General features: G+C 37.7%; 1 protein-coding gene across 3 annotated transcripts; it reads left to right on the top strand.

Annotated features, from left to right (window-relative positions):
* Window positions 1-471: 471 nt before the first annotated feature.
* On the top strand, window positions 472-17,298 carry LOC105231596 (uncharacterized). Of its 3 annotated transcripts, none has more exons than XM_011212986.4 (6): window positions 472-1,780; window positions 14,737-14,832; window positions 14,907-16,365; window positions 16,424-16,534; window positions 16,596-16,908; window positions 16,975-17,298. In XM_011212986.4, exons 1-6 carry the CDS (start codon window positions 1,744-1,746, stop codon window positions 17,131-17,133), a joined length of 2,175 nt encoding a protein of 724 aa, XP_011211288.2. In that variant the 5' UTR covers window positions 472-1,743; the 3' UTR covers window positions 17,134-17,298. The 3 variants fall into 3 exon arrangements, with proteins under 3 accessions (XP_011211288.2, XP_049302905.1, XP_049302904.1); XM_049446948.1 differs by having other exon boundaries at window positions 1,765-1,780; window positions 14,921-16,365; XM_049446947.1 differs by lacking the exon at window positions 472-1,780 and having other exon boundaries at window positions 14,903-16,365.
* Window positions 17,299-17,724: the final 426 nt, after the last annotated feature.

Raw genomic sequence — 17,724 nt, forward strand, 5'->3', positions numbered from 1 at the left:
CAATATATTGGTCTTGGTACTCGCTTGTGTCCAACTGTCACATTGATGACGTAAGAGCCGAACGGAAAACGAAAAGCTTTTACGGCAAAGCTTTGAAAAGTCAAAAACTTGATTTTCTGACTTTCCTATTTTTTGACGAACTTTTCGGCGCTTGATCCTGACGTTTCCTTCTTGAGCATGCACAGAAATAAAATAAAAATTAATGTGTAAGTTATGCGAAATGTTCCACTGTACGACATATAATAGACACGGTGTTATTATTAGCAGCATTAGTTTGCCAGAAACAAACAATAGCAATGCTGGCAGCCACTTTAACTCAACAACTTCAGCGTTCACAACGACGCAGCGCGGTAGGCAATGCCTCAACGTCACAAGCGCATGCGCAACTGACGTGTGCACATGCGCACAAAAGCCAAAACCGAAAAGCAAGCCAACAACAACAAATACAATACTGGCAGCAACTCGCCAGACAACGGCACAACGACAAAACACAAATTATTTGTACGGCACAATTCAGTTGGTGAAGTGCAACAAGCGGCAACAGAAGGTGTACGTGGCGCGCGCTAAAAGCTCCAAACGACGAACCGAGTGCGAGGACATTTGCCATGTAAAATACATGCAAGCCAAAAGCATATTGTATTTAAATCAGATTTACAGCTAAATGTGGGTAAATGCATGCCAAAGCAAGCAATATTGAAGTGGTGAAGTGCCTGTGTTGAAATTTCGGCGTGAGAATCGTTTGGATTTTGAATTTTTAATAAAACGGATTGCGACATTAAATACCATACACATACATTTACATATATGTGTATACATACGCTCGCGAAATATAACGTGGAATAACGAAAGCGAGTGGCGGCGCAGAAGTTGTGATAAATTACCGTAGAAATTATAATAATAACACTTATTGTAGTTGTTATTGTCGATTTTGCAAAGTTTACTGCAAAACGAAAGTGAAACTAATATTTGCTGCAAGTTGTAGCGTGTGTAGAGCGCGCTTAATTGTTGGAAAAAAATAGCAACAACAACAAAAACAACAAATGTGATGTTGTAATAAGCTGAAATGCTTATTTGCGTCTTGATGCTGCGGTGTATTTAACCAATAATACCAACAACAACTAACAATTGTAGCGAGTTAATCAACAAAGTTAAACACTGTTCAAATAGCTACATTTGCTAGCAACTCAAACAATCGAACGACAAGTGCATAAAATCATAAATTATTACAAGAAAATCTTAATGTGCAAATCGCCGTATAAGTGTAGTTAAATTTAGCTGCGCAACACTTTCATTTTCGTTGCCAGCAACAAAACGTTTCGAACAACAACGCGTCACATGAAGGCCTTGAAGCACGCTTTCGTGCGGTAGTTGCCAAGTGTCAGGCATTCACGGCCAATTAACAGGCCAACCGACAAGCCGAGCGTACAGCCACACTGCCAGCAATTGCAACATATCAGTGTTGTTACTACTATTTGGCCGGTTTTGAAATTGACGTATCTTGGAAGTACCCAGCAACAAACGGCAGCAGCCAGCAACCAGTTGCAGGATTTCCGAAACGCAAAAGTGTAAAAATCTCACAACACTTCCGGCACTAAAAACTCATTATTAATTAAACATTATTACACACAGCACAAAGCTCGGCAACAAAAAAAGAAATTAAAAAAATAAAATTAACTATTTTCCAACAAGAGGTGACAGTAAATTGCACAAAACGGCGCCGAAACGCTGAGCGTATTAGACAAAATGCGTTTCGCCACAAGCTATCTGCTATTATGTGTTGGTAAGTATTGCTTATGTCAAAAAAAAAAATTTATAAAAAAATATGTATAGTTACATATGTATATATTGGGTAGTTGTATTTCTAATCAAACTTCAACTTATATTTTTTCCTTTAAAATGAACTTTTATGAACCAATATATAATAATATAAATAATATTGACAAAATACGAAAAGACTTTTTCGACTACCCAATATATTGCTGTCATAAAAACCAGCAAAATCAACGCACAGTTTGCCATCTTTCATTTACAACACTGTATGTACCCTTGCCACCCACGGACAGCTTTACTTGAAGACCGCGAGTAGTGAGCGCTCATTGTTGACCCACAAGCGGCACTTGGCTGAAAACTATTTTGTAATTGAAAATAAAAATTACACACACAAATTTGCATTCGAAAATAGTTTAAAGTGCCAGCAGCGCACGCAAACAAAAGTAAACAAAATTATTAACAAATTCGGCGCTAGTTGTCAGCAAATAAATTACAGTTCAGCAGCTAGCAACCTTCGTTGACCAAAACGCCAATTAAATGTGCAAACCTAAAATTTCCCAATCAGCAGCGGCAGTCTCAAGCAGTTTCAATGTCACAAGCTCAAAAATAGTCGCTAAATGCATGCGTATACATACTATACATAAAATACAAATATTCATTTGGCCGCTCTAGCTAAAGAGCTTGACAAAAGACTTAAGCAACAAACTTGCAGCCGCAGTCGAAACTCGCTGCTTCTGTTGTTCTGTGGCGTGAAAGTGCCATTGTAGCATAGGCAAGTGCTAATTGTATTGCTGCCTTTATATTTATTTTATTATTATTTTATATTTAATTTGAAAGAAGTTGACACAATTGGGACAAGATTTTCTGATGAATTATTAATAAGCGTATTGGCGAAAACTTTCGCTTTTCATTAGCAAATAAGAATATGTTTAAAATGAGAAAAAAACTTTAACTTTAACTGCACCGACGTTATAATACCCCTTACAGGTGCATTTCTTATAACATAAAAGTGTATAAAGAGATCGCTATCTTGTTTATAAACGGTTGGTTAGATCTTTAACTTGATTTCGTTTTTTTGTTGGGTTACTTTGTATCTCAGCTACATATATGCTATAGTGGTCCGATCTCAATAATTCCTTCTGAGGTTGTGAAAATACTTTAGATAATAATCTGTGTCAAATTTCATAAGTACATCTCGTCAAATTAAAAAGTTTCCCATACAAAAACTTGATTTTGTTGGGTCCTTTTGTAAGGCAGCTATATGCTTTTGTAGTCCGATTTAAATAATTACTTCTGATATTGTAGTAATGCTTTGGATGAAAATCTAGGCGAAATTTTGTGAAGATATTTGGTCAAATAAAAAAGTTTTTCATAGAAGAACTTGATTTTGAGCGTTCACTTCCTATGACAGCTATATGCTATAGTCGTCCAATTTAAATAATTTCTTCTGAAGTTGTGAAAATGCTTTTGAAAATAATCCGTGTCAAATTTCTTAAGTATATCTCGTCAAATAAAAAAGTTTCCCATACAAGAACTTAATTTTGGTCGGTCAGTTTATATGTCAGCTATACTAGCTTAAGGTGACCCGATCACAATATTTACTTCTGAGGTTGTGAAAATGCTTTAGAAAATAAACTGAACTATATTTAAATGGTTAACACGTCAAATAAAAAAGTTTTCCATACAAGATTCAGCTCGTCTAGGGTAGTCGAAAAAGTCTTTTCGTATTTCTAATCAAAATTCAACATATTTTTTTTTATATTTATAATGAACTTTAATGAACCAAACTATGTATCATTATGGTCGAACACTCTTTGCCATTTTTCCGTCAAATGTCTTATTTATATTGAAGTCCGCAACTTTACTCACTTTCCAAGGAAACCTGGTATTCACGAATGTGTGCTAAAATGTTTTCACGTGTAAAGCTTGAGAGCTTGCCAGGAGCAAAAGCAGCTCAAAGCATATAAAATATTTATATTTAATAAATATAATAATAATAATAATAATAATAATAATAATAATAATAATAATAATAATAATAATAATAATAATAATAATAATAATAATAATAATAATAATAATAATAATAATAATAATAATAATAATAATAAGTACCGCCTCTAAAACCCAATTATAAGCTGATAAAATGTACAACAAAACGTATACATATTTACACAATAATATACGTATAGTACATAAGTAAATATATACTATATGTAAGATGAAATATGCAAATAAAAGCGAAAACAGGCGAAAATAAGGAAACACTGTCAGCGGGGTAGGTGGAAGCAATCACCGAAACTGGTTCCGTGACTGAGGAAAAGAAAGTGAAAATTATTCACGCGAAGCCGCCGCGGTATGAAGTGGCCATGTCTTTGTTGCTGTTGTGGTTTTTATTGCTTTTTTTGTTCATCTTTATTAGCGTTGTTATTTTTATTGCTTATTTAGTTTTAATTTGTAGACGCCGCATGTCGTTGTTATTTAATTTTATAAATGCAGAAATTGCTGTTGTTCGGCATTTTTTTGTGTTGACTGTGTGCGCGAGTGTGTGTCTTTTTGTATTAATTTATTAGTTTTTATATTGCACAAAATTATAGAAATTCCAATGCACAACAATTTGGTTAATTTTGATTTTGCTTTTTGCGTTTTGTTGGCAACTCTTTTTCACGGTTTAGGTTTGTCTAATGGCTTCAAATCTATAAACCAAAATCTGGTGTAAGATTACTATATTTTTGCGCATTTTTTCTAATTCTGCGTGTGTCTAACAAAGCTTGATAATAGATTTATTGCTGAAAGAAAAGGAGTCATTTGAAAAATCCACAGCCCAACATTGTAAAACACATTTTTTTTTGACAGAACTCATATTTATATTCAAAAAGGGTGGTACAGTGATTATAGCGACCCTCCAACTTATCGATAACAATTTTTTTGTAGTACGATTTGTTCTGTGCTTTCAAATAGATCTCAGTTTCGACAATCACTTCTTCATTCGACAACAATTTCTTGCCAGCATGCATTATTTTGAGATCTGAGAACAGGAAATAGTCGCTGGAGACCAGATATGTAGAATACGATGGATGTGAAAAAAATTGGAAGTGCAATGCATGGATATTCACCATCGTTTTCAGTGACTTGTGGCACGGTGCATTGTCTTCTTTTTCGGCGATTTCGTTCTTCAAGCAGTCCAATCCCTGTTGATACCCAAATATTTAGTGAATGAAACGATGTACAGATTCAGTTGTCTGCCTGCTATCTCGAACAACTTCACCTTCGGGCCACCTAAAAGTGTTTTGTGGACTTTTTTGCTGTTATCGCCGGTAACAACCTCTTTTGGGCATCCGCAGCGTTCACCGTCTTCGGTTAATTCTTAATCATTGATATTCTTGGGGCAGGATTCGGATACTCGTCACAAGCCAAGCTTTTGCTTAAACTATATTTTTTCCTTTCAAAAAGCAATATTTTATCAACACGCGATATCACTTCTTATCCATTTTTTCTCAATAATGGTATAATTCACAAACTAAGGATCCGACAGTGAAATTTGTAGAATAATTCATGCGAAATCGCTTGAATATAACTCGTTAAATGAAAAAAGTTTTCCTTACAAACATTTGAGTATGATCGTTCAGTTTAATGGCAGCTGTAGGCTATATTTCTCTGATTTAAATAAATTTTTCTGAGAATGTAGCGATCTTTTGCAGAAAAATCTGTGGAGAATTTCATGAATATATCTCGTTTAATAAAAGAGTTTTCCATACAAGAACTAGATTTTGATCGGCCAGTTTGTATGATGGCTATGCGCTATAGTGCTTCGATCTGAACAATATGTTCGATACTGTAATGTTGTATTGTATAATAATTAATGCCAAATTTCATGAAGATATCTCGTAAAATAAAAAACTTATCCTTAAAAACACTTGGGTACAAGCGTTCAGTTTGTATGACAGCTATAGGCTTTAGTTGTCAGATATGTGCAAAATTTCAGACCGATATCTCAAAAATTTAGGGTTAGTCCCTCACGTATGTACAGATAGATAGATTGACAGACGTACAAACGGACATGACTAAATCGACTCAGCTTGTCACGCTGTTCGCTTACATATAAATACATTATATAGGATCTCCCATATTTTTGGAAAACACATATGTAAGTATGCTTCCTATACAATAACAAGAAACCAGCTATCATGCAAACGTAACCCGGAATTACCGGTGAAACTTGGTGTTGTGCTACCGTCTGACGCATTTTATTACAACACTACTTTTTCATGATATTATTGCATTAAATTTTTTGTTATATGCCTGCTCTGCACACCATTACCATATATGCTATATTTCATGACAGTTGGGTCGCATGCGCCACCTTCTTATCTTGCACATTTATCTCTTTGAACGGGCTGGAGGCAAAGAGGCGTAGCTGCTGGTTCGGTTGTAATTTGTTTTTTTTTTTCACTTGAAATTTTATATGCACTTTGGTTTTAACTTTACACACACCAGCTTGTTTTTTTTTAGATATTTAATACCAACTGCCGGTTGTGTTTTTATTGTCTCAGCTGAGATGTAATTGCCCGGATTATTGCCGCTACGCTAAGTTAATCCTCCAGTTATGTAACTGATGAAAAGTATAAAAATAACGGTTCATGCAAGCATCTGCAACAATAAAAAATACACATATAGAGGAATTTAAGTGTCCACCGATGCGATCGTCAAGGCAAATTCACAGTACTCATTTTACGGCGAACGAGTTTTTCCACACATAACGCGCTGCTTGCAACCATGGTTATCTGCAAGTATGCGGTAATTCCATTAACAAATATACTTGGGTATCTGTGCGCAACACGACCGTGGCAGCATCCCAGCAGCCGCCAGCTCCATGACGCGTTCAATTTTGGCAGTAGATGCAGCATGACGACTGCAATGAATGGGCAAGCGGATGTATACGAGTACACAATAATTATCTCTATATAAATAGTTAAGTGTCTTTTTTGAGTACGTTAATTGTCCGCGTGATTTTGCGCCAGTTTTTACTTCCACTTTTGTGTATGAAAACTATATGACAAAAAGAAAAACATATAAATAATACCAAAAGGAAAAATGTGCAAGTGCATTGTATTACCAAATACCATATAATACTTATTACGTCGTATTGTGATAATAAAAACAGTGATGAAGTTCGAAAATTGCGGTCATGACACTGACTTTCGCTAACACAATGAGACGAGTGTCTTCTGGTGTGGGCAATGCATTTTCGGTTTGGCGTTAGGCTCTCAATAAGGCATATTCTTGAGAAAACATTAAGTTATTAATGGCAAGCATCTAGGCAACTCACATAGAATTGTATGACTTTTGACACCGAAGCAGCGAAATGCTTTGGCGAAAACATATTCTGATCCAAAGTACTATATATTTATGGTAACCATACTTCCTACTGTGGTTTATTGTGAATGCTCTAGAACTTTGTTTCCTCTGAGGTATTCTCGATTATGAATGCTGTTCTGATCTGAATAGAGAACAGAAACTATGTATCAGAGGATCTATCCGTTGATTCCAATTTTCGATGACTCATTAGAGCATTTCGACTGGTAACTGTTGAATGACACACGTGATATTTTGCTTCAAGCCTTGAATCGAAGCGGTATTGCCCACATTGACTTTAGACTTTACAAATCCCCACAGGAAAAAATTTAACGGTGTGATATCACACGATCTTGGACCTTTCAAGCCCATAGGGCAAAGAGATGTCGCTTGGGAAGGTCGAGCGGCTTTAGTTCTTACACAAGCTGTTTTTTCTATGGCTTAAATTTAAGATCTCGGCGTAAAATGAGCCAAATTGTTCCGTACGTCTCCACGGTCTTCGTATACACTCTCAGTTGCGGCTGCTATATTTTCTTCACTGCGTGTTGGACTCAGTGGCTATTAAATTACTCAGTCCGCCAAAGAAAAATATCTGCCGGTCGAGATAGATACCAAACTGAACTGGAAAATGAATATTGAGACACGTTCAGGACAGCTGATGTGGTGTATTACAAGTGCAAGAGGATACTCAGCAGGAGCTGGGGCCTACAACCGAATATAGTCATTTAGATATATACGGTTGTCAATCCTTAGATATGGAGCAGATATGGTCAAATTATGACAAGACAAAAACTAAAGACTTAATACAGAGCTCCGGAAAAATTATATGCAGACTTACAGCTACCATACCGCGGATTGGTCATTTGAGGAATATTCGTTAAAACTGGGTATGCTTTTCATTCTAAAATCCACTCAGTTCGTCACGTTGACAAATGATGATATATTTTATTTATACAAGTTCTCTAAGAGTTATTCACTAGAGAGTGGCCAGAAACGATTGTTTTACATATGGCTCAAGCAGCTCACGACTTCCGGCTTAGACCAAGTATCTTCTGGGTAGCCAAAAACATCTATTTAAAGGCGAGTTAAAGTGGGTTGGCGAATCATCCAGGGTTGTTCCTGGGGTTTTGGACTCGGTACCTTAAAAAACACCCTCTATTGAAAAGGTAACAACAGCCACGGATGAGAGACCACTCCTTTGATGATGACCATGGCAAACGCATTAAGGATTACGATTTAAGGGCATGTACTTGGAATATCCGGCCTGTTAATTGGGAAGGTGCCATTGTTGATTATGATAAGTTTTCAAAAAATGCAGAACGAAATTCTGTTAGTAGTCTTACATACGTTTTCACGTTTTCTCCCATACAATTTCAGGTATATATATATTAATGAAGAGTATTTTTATGTTTCAAGAAAACCCACCAAAAAAATTATCATTACCAAAAAAGTTTTCCCAAAATGATAAAATAATCTAAACTGATTGTTACTCCACATTCAAAAAGAAAATAATTTATTACGTCAGAAAAAGTATAACAAAAACTCAACAATTTTTGTAACAAAAACATTTTCAGTGTTTTCAATGTACTACGAGATAATTATGAGCTTAAATAGTATTTGTACAAAATAAAAAAAAAAAAACAAAAATAAATAAATCATTTCAACCATGTTTACCTCTAATTATATTGGAAAATTTTTTGCTTGCACCCGGCTGTTAGCGTTCGTAAACATTTCGTAATCGTCGTGAAGTGAAGTAATTAGTTTTAAGCACAAGATTTCTTTGTTTGGTTGCTGTTTTAAATTTCATATTATGTTTTGCTACATGCCACAATTATGCAAAAGTAAGCTGAACGCGATGCGTCATGCTTATGAAATATTACATACATACTCACATCCGATAACAGAAGGTTAACATTTTTGTACCACCCTTTTTTTACTGATTTTCCGTTAACTTCGGTTTTTATAACTGCGTACGCACGCTTCAGGAAAGTATGCCGTAACACACCCGCCTAAGTATTTTGACATGCACGATGCGTAACGCTCAAATATGTGTGTGTCCCAACACATCTAACCATCTGCTTTATGCATTCGTAAACTTTGGGTTATATGTTATGTGCACCCGGCCGGAAAATTGTAAAATATTGGGTAGTCGAAAAAGTCTTTTCGTATTTCTAATGAAACTTCAACTTATTTTTTTTATGAACCAAATATGTACTATTTCGATCGACCACTTTTCCACTAGAGACATTATTCCATCAGTGTTAAAATTTGCTGGTTTCTCGGCGAAAAACTGCGACAAGTAATTCACAGGCTTCTCTTGACTCTTCTCTTTACTCCCTTAAGGGAGTTCTACATTGACCGAAATAAACGGTAGTCTAATGGTGCAAGGTCAGGGCTATATGGTGGATGCATCAAAACTTTCCAGCCAAACTCTTACAGTTTTTGCCGAGTCATCAAAGATGTGTGTGGTCTAGCGTTGTCCTGATGAAAGACGAAGCCCTTTTTGTTGATCAGTTCTGGCCGTTTTTTTCGATTGCTTACCATTCGCTTCAGAAATGGTTCGACTTCATTTCGTTTCAGCAAAAAATCGCAGATGTTAATTCGGTCCATTAAATGTTTCACAGACAATTCATGTGGTACCCAAACATCGAACTTCTTTTTGTAGCCAGTCTTTTTAAATGGTTTCAAACCGTTTGATGATGAATGTTAAGTTCCTTAGCGATGTCATGGCTGCTTATGTGACTGTCCTGCCCAATCTTTTCCATAATTTCATCGACTTTTCCAACAATAGGTCGACCAGAGCGAGGTGCATCTTTCACATTGCAATTTCTAGAATGCAAGCGAGCGAACCACCATTGTTGTGCTACACGAACTGATACGAGTACAGCATCGTCTGCGTAAACTTCTCAAATTGCGTGGCATTCTTCCCTTTTTATACAAAAATTTCAAAACATAACGAATTTTTTCATTCTTTTCACTAATTTTTAAAGAGCTGTAGCTTTTTTTCAACTTCCTAAAATTAAATTTTTTTGGTTCAATGAAGCTTAAAATCTTGCCTTTCCAACGCTATGTGGTACGACACAATGTGATTGGAGATGTATCACTGCAACGACAGCTATTGACAAAATACGAAAAGACTTTTTCGTTAAAAAGTTCATAAAAAATATTCATTCATTTTCTATTCAATTTAGATCATTCTAGATATTAACCATGAGTTTGTTACTTATTCATTCACACCATTTCGTGTTTTTATAGTTTTACCAAAGTATTTCCTGCTGGGCATGCGCTTTCGCACCTGTGCTTTTGTCCACTGTGTTGTCTGTTGACTAGGTCGTCTCCGGCTGTTTACTTTTCGCGTATTTATTTAGTTTGTTTCTCCGTCCATTTGACGGATTTTATGATTTTATTGTGAATATATAAGTACATATGTCCATATAAGTATGAATGCGTGCTGCGTCATACATACCAGTTGAGGTTAAGTACTTGTAGGTTGTTAGATATGTAGGTTGTTGTTATATGACATAACTGTAAGCCACATATAATTGTTGCATTTTGTTGTTATCTCGAAATAGCAATAGTAATGGATAGAGAAAAATCATAAACAAAGATGTATTGGGAGTTTAGTTTCGGAATGAATCATGAGGCATGCCTTCGCATCAGTTTGGCTTCTAAAATAGGTTGGGTTAGGTAAGTAGTCTGATTTTTCGTGAGACTACGAATACTTCCACTTGAACAGAGACGTTTGTTCGTTGTGATTCCCAAAAATCCTGTCCAAAAAGACCGTAGCATGTCGACATAACGCCTAGATTCTGCCAATAATTTCGGTAGCTTATATAAAATCCACATCTGTCATTTGGTCTGTCGAAAGTTGGATAGTGGAGGAAAAAGTGCCTACATGTTTCTACCTCATCTACATCACAACAACTTTCCGTACTCCAAAATCTTTAGCCTCATCGCTCTGCGACCTAAGGTCCATTGTGTCCGATGGCATAGGGTTTAGTTAAGAGCTAGAAGTTCATCACAAGTGCTGCTTGTTGAGCAAAACTTGCTGAGCTCGCGCGTAGCCCAAAGATCTAGCGGCCAAACGCACAAGGACAGGAGTGCCACTGCTCGCTCCATACTGATAGACTCGGATATGGGTGGTTTTTATTACAAGCTCATTGCTTTACAATTTTCGACGATTCCACTATGGCCAAACACCCAGCCAGGTTTAATAAGGAAATAGCTCACCACAAGTGCTGCTTGTTGACCAACACTTGTTGAGCTCGCGCGTACCCCAAAAGCCATCCGGATGGAAATTGGGTATGGGTGGTTTTTCTTACAAGTTCGACGATTCCGCTGTGGCCAAACACCCAGCCTCGTATAATATGGTAATAGCTTGATGCTACTCAGTGAAGTCCTACACTGCTTGACTAGTTTTGAACTCACTGTCAGCGAGCTGAAGAATGTATTCCTTCCTTTGCTGGTGAGGTGAGCGTTCTGGTGCATTTTCATTCCTATTCTGTTGAATATTATCATTAAGTTGTAATACTATAGATTCATAGCCAATCTGAAAAGCTTTGGAATGAAAAGTTATCAAAGGGTTTACAAACATAGTTCAATGTTATGCTTATGTACATGCAAGTATGCAAGTACATGCAAGATGTAAGCATATAAATCTATATGGAAATTCAATATTTATGTTATCTAAGAGTGATGTGGATAACTAGCTGTGAGTGAAGATAATACTTATTATTTGGAATTATTAATGAAATTACAGGAAATGTTTTTATAGATACATATAAAGGGTGATCCATTAGAACTACATAATATACATATAAAGGGTGATCCATTTCGAGGTTCTCTACTTTTTAAAAAAAGAAACTTCAAATTTAATGGGGAATGTTTATTAACATTCAACATTCTTTGGCAGTTGTTTTTTGAAAGTTATCTCTTTCAAATGTTGGCCGCGGTTACGTTTCAGAAGACTCGTTCGATGATTTCACCGGTCCACAAACCACACAAAACCGTTGTTTTTTTGAATGAGATGGCAGCTCTTGAATCTTTTCAGGTTGCTCTTCGTCCCAAATACGGAAATTTCACTTGCCAGAAATTTGACTCGAAAAAGTCGAATCTTGTAGCAACTTTTCATTTGCTATAGGGCGAAGCGATGTCGCTTGGAAAGTTCGAACGGCTTCAGTTCTTGCAAAAGCTGCATTTTGCACGCTTTCAATATAAGATCTCGACGTAAAATGCGCCAAGTAGTTCTATACGTCAGTCTGAATTGCTGCGCATGGCGTCGAATTGATGCTCCACGGCCTTCGTGTTCACTCTCAGCCACGGCTATTATATTTTCTTCACTGCGTGCTGGACGTTGTCTATTCGGACGAATATTTTCCTATAATGAATGCTTGGCCTCAAGACGGATGCTAGTGTAGTGTTCTTTTGATCGTTCCCAGTTGGTATGGTAATAATTTCGCCCCGATTCGTCTAAAGAGGCTACTAGCTTTGTTAACTTTTCCGCCTTTTCGTTGCCTTGCAAAGTGCGTGAGTATAAAATGTTCGGCTGCACCCGAACTTACTTATTCCATTCCTGTTGTTGTTGTATTTTTTTGCGAAAAAACTGTGTCACTTTCACTCGCAGTCATAAAAAACTAAAATTTACACAAAAGTACATATATGGATTGCATATAGATAGCCACCGAAGTGCACTTTAAGACGCAAAACCCACTTCAGTGCACCAGTTTTCACCAGCGTTGTGAGTAATCAATGAATCATTAAAATGTGGGAATTCCAGAAAATAAGTGTTTCAACTTATTTTTATGCTCTTAAAATTTTTGAGTGGTACTTTTGATATTTTTTAAATTTAATTGCCAATAAATAAGAAAAATAAACAAAAATTTTGGTTGCTAAAAAGCGCAAGTAAACAGAAGCACATAACCTATAAGACAAACTTACATAACAGGCTTATGACCATGTGCAGGCGATGCACGAGCACATACAGTACATATAAACATACATACATTTTCGCATTGCATCATGGAGGCTTGGCTGTTACAGCATTTTCGACAATTTTTCCTTTCAGTTTGACCCAAAAGTATTTGAAGTATTTTAAGACAATAAGTTTGTGGCTCTTTCATTACTTTACGGTTTCGCCACGAATTGTGCAATATTATGCAAGTTTTGCTTTGGGATTGCACGCTAACAGTAGTGCATTTAGGTTTGTTTCGGTTAGGTTTTGGGATTTACTTTGTTTTATTTCCAAAAATAAAATCTTTACAGTTTTACGGTCGCAACCATAATACTCAATAGTTCCCTATTACATTCTAATATTCTTGGTTGCACATTCAAATCGTTTAATAAAGCTGAGTTCAAGGAAAGGAAAGGAAGTCATTAGTCTTTCCGAGGTTAGATTTAGGATTGGTGGAGGAGTACACTGTTTCCATCAACTGCAGTTTTCGAGTTCTTGACCATAGCAGCGTCTGCCAAGCGGAAGTGGATGCCTTAGCGGTAAAGCAGTAGATCTACTGCTCCATAGCGCATCCTTCTTCAGAGTTATGATTATCCATTACGATAGTAAGGCAGCAATATTAGGTTTCAGTTCACTGACTGTGCGCTCAAGACTAGTGTGGGGATGTTTAGACTCTTTATCTTTAGCTATTTTATGATAAGATTGCCTTGAGTGCAGTATTGCAGAAGAGCTTGCCAGAACAGGTACTACAGTCTCAATAACTGCGGAATAGGAACGGCTCGGAGGTCAATTGCCTTTATTATCGTACTGTTGCCTCAGCCCAGCTCAGCAAGTCACCCGGAGCAGCCGCAAGATCCTTTTGGCCCAGCATAAATCGGAAGAGGTCTAGGGAGCTCTTCGTTCCGCAAAACGTTCACCTTTGAATGGTTGTAGAAGTTCTGACTGGACAATGTCGGATCAGGATTCATGCGGTATTATTAATCATCTTGTCGCATGCCAATTGCATCAGCTGTTTGGAAGAAGATGAGATAGATTAATCTCAACACTTTCTCCGCGATTGTCCCGCTTTTGCCAGATCAGGGCAAAAACATCTCCAATATCATATTTTTAGACATTCAGGGGAAATAGCGAAAGTAGAAATAAAACATCTAAACTGATTTGTGATAGGTTCAGGTCGTTTTGTCGATATCCAATTAAAGCAGTTTTTGTTCTGGCTTTAAAAAAAACTGAGCATAACAGTTTAAGTAGTGAGGGATCAACCATCTAACCTAATCTAACCTGACGTAAAATTTATAGTGGCTGGTATGTGATTTACAATCGGTGTATTGTGGCCTTAAGCCTCGATCGGTTGGAAATGAAAATTCGTTCATAACATACTTGATAGGTATTTAAAATCTTTCTTATGTTGGAGCCAGCTTTTTTTGGATCGGCTGGACTTTGAAGATGTAAATAACTTCGAACTGGAAATCCTACTTTTAAGACCTGTTTTCCTTTGTAAAAAATTTCGAGATTAAATAAAACACATTATTATGATAATAAGCAAGTATTTGGGCTAATCTATAATAGTTGCATGATTTTCCATTTTCTTTCCTATTCCTGCCAAAATATGTATGTATATTAATTTTTATTACAAATACTAAAAAATTTCCCTTTAATTTCAGCGCTTTCTGCTACTTTTCTCGCCCAACAATTATGTCATGCGGCCAAGCCCGATTCAGATGATGACTATGAGCCGCGTCACTTGACCAATGATCAATGTAAGTTACGATGCTTAAGTGTCGTTGTATTTAGTTAAGCATATAGCTTGGATTCATATCTACTTTTAAGGCAGCGTCTTTTTTTCAGTCGCAATCGGACTCACCATTCTCACACGACTACGCGAGAGATGATGCTGCAGTTAGACGAAAAGGACGTGTTGAGACACACAAAGTGAAAGAATTGAATCGCTTGCAAGTGAACTCCGAATCAAGGTATTCCGATTCTGATTCGTCTGATTCGGAGTCGGAGAGTCGAGATGCTGGCTCGGAGTATGATGATGATGAGGATGGAGATGAGTATTATGAGGATAGTGGTGAAGAAAGCAGCACAGATAGCAGTAGTGGTGAAACACTGCCTCGTTTATTGTCGCAATCGGCATTTAATCGTATTTCTGAAACTTTGGGTGCACTCAATACAATGGGTCATTTGTTGGTGGACATTACACGAGGTGGCCATGAACCTAAACCGGAAGTACAAGAAGAGCCCATAGTGAATGACGCAAGTGCTGGAGTCATTGCCTCTACCACTCAAAATACATTTAGTACTCCGAGTTCTCCAACTGTTATTACAACCACAGCAACGCCATCTAGGAAATTTAATGATATCAACCCGACTGCGAAAATTATCGCATCTCAGCCACTTGAGAATAATCTAATAAGCGAACAGAAAGTTACGGAATTGTTGACTGCAGACAAGCGTGTGGGAGAAACGGGTACACCAGCCAAACCAATGTTTGTGGAGACTAAAGAAATCAAGAAAAAGAAGAAGAAGAAGAAGAACCGCAACAAGGTAAAGAAACCTGCATCCGAGTCAACGCTTATTGCCACCAACGGGCAACTTCAACAGCTAAACAAAGTGTCAACAACATTAAGACCGACCACGACGACAATGCCAACAGTTACCCAATCAATAGACCGCTCTGATCAAGTGGCTGCAACTACTGAAGATGTTTCTGCAAAAGATGCGGAGAACTTTTGTAAAACTCCTAGCGGACGACCAGGACGTTGTGAAGATTTGAGCAGTTGTCCCGCCTTATTATTAAACTTGAGCAGTCTGCGCGAGTCACTCTGCTTTAAGAGCCTATTTGTACCGGGTGTCTGTTGTCCGTTACCGGAGTCTTCAGCTGTACTCACGACACAACGGCCACTCAAGCTGACAACGAAAGCGCCAACTACGGCACTTACAACGAAACGGCCAACAACACGAAAACCAGCTTCCTCGCCAAGTTTGGTTTTAATACCGCAGTTGAAACCTTCTACTACCACAACAACGACAACGCAAAATCCACTAGGTAATGAACTGGAACTTATAGGCAATAACAATATTGTGGACCCTGAAGAGTGTGGACAGCAGGAATATTCATCGGGTCGTATTGTGGGTGGTGTTGAAGCGCCGAATGGTCAATGGCCGTGGATGGCGGCAATCTTTTTGCATGGACCCAAACGTACCGAGTTCTGGTGTGGTGGTTCGCTCATTGGCACGAAGTACATTTTGACAGCTGCTCATTGTACGCGAGACTCGCGGCAGAAACCGTAAGTCATTATATGAACCCCAAAACTTTATAAGCATGTCTCAAGCAACTCTTTACAGTTTCGCAGCGCGCCAATTTACCGTGCGACTAGGCGATATTGACTTGTCTACAGATGCTGAGCCTTCGGCGCCGGTCACATTTACTGTGAAGGAAGTGCGTGCACATGAACGGTACGTAGACGGTCGGTAAACTGTTTGTCACTATTTTATACATACCTATTTCTCTCCACAGTTTCTCACGTATCGGCTTCTATAACGATATTGCCATTTTGGTACTGGACAAGCCAGTGCGTAAATCCAAATACGTGATACCGGTTTGCTTGCCGCGCGCCGGACGTGCGCCACCCAAAGAGCGTTTGCCGGGTCGTCGTGCGACGGTAGTTGGTTGGGGCACCACCTACTATGGCGGCAAGGAATCGACCACGCAACGTCAAGCTGAGTTGCCTATATGGCGTAACGAAGACTGTGATCGTTCGTATTTCCAACCCATAAACGAGAATTTCGTGTGTGCTGGCTACTCGGATGGTGGCGTGGATGCTTGTCAGGTAACTCAACATAGCTATATACTTTATTTTACCTTTTCATTATACAATATGACATCATTCTCTTAGGGCGACTCTGGTGGCCCACTTATGATGCGTTTTGAGTCACGTTGGGTTCAACTCGGCGTTGTGTCGTTCGGCAATAAATGTGGCGAACCTGGATATCCTGGCGTTTACACAAGGGTTTCGCAATACTTGGATTGGATTCGTGATCACACGCGTGACTAGGCGCTACGGTGTACTGTCTTCAAAAATGTTGTTTTAGTTGTAAATGTTTTTTTTAACTAATTTAAATAAGGTTACGAATCACTAGTCTACATAATTTTTTATGTGCATCGCGTATTTACATAGTTCCGATATTTATTAACCTTCTAAAAAACTCCATATTAGTTTGTATAGAATGCATAAATTATTGACAAGTTAATATATGATATAATAATAAAAAAAATCTTTTAATTACTTTCTACCGTCAAGGCAAAGTTTAATGAGATGTAAGATGGAATCGAAATCGTGCGAATTACAAGTTTTACTAGAGAAGGAACTATTCAACGCTCTGTTTTTTTTGTATTATAGAGCAGGAAATATACGAACCTTTGCTTTTTGTATTGTGTCCTCGCAGAAATACTTAGTATAATGATAACTACGCACAGTCATTGCAGAAAAAAACGCTGCGTGGAAATCCACCCTACAACCGATTGTCAAGAGGGCTGTGAAAGAATGGTACCACGAGAAGAGAAGGGAATAGAAACGTACTTTCAGCAAAAAGAAGAGAGAGAAGTTAAGCCCGTGGTCGGCTTCTGCAAAGATAGGAATGGATAT

The sequence above is a fragment of the Bactrocera dorsalis genome, chromosome 2 (assembly GCF_023373825.1).
Source record: "Bactrocera dorsalis isolate Fly_Bdor chromosome 2, ASM2337382v1, whole genome shotgun sequence".
Classification (NCBI taxonomy): domain Eukaryota; kingdom Metazoa; phylum Arthropoda; class Insecta; order Diptera; family Tephritidae; genus Bactrocera; species Bactrocera dorsalis.

Bases quoted from the DNA above. Each gene is read 5' to 3' on its own strand.
- LOC105231596 (XM_011212986.4), top strand. From the start codon at position 1,744: ATGCGTTTCGCCACAAGCTATCTGCTATTATGTGTTG. The intron at 16,366-16,423 runs GTAAGTCATTAT...AACTCTTTACAG, and splicing joins CGAGACTCGCGGCAGAAACC to TTTCGCAGCGCGCCAATTTA. The intron at 16,535-16,595 runs GTACGTAGACGG...TTCTCTCCACAG, and splicing joins GAAGTGCGTGCACATGAACG to TTTCTCACGTATCGGCTTCT.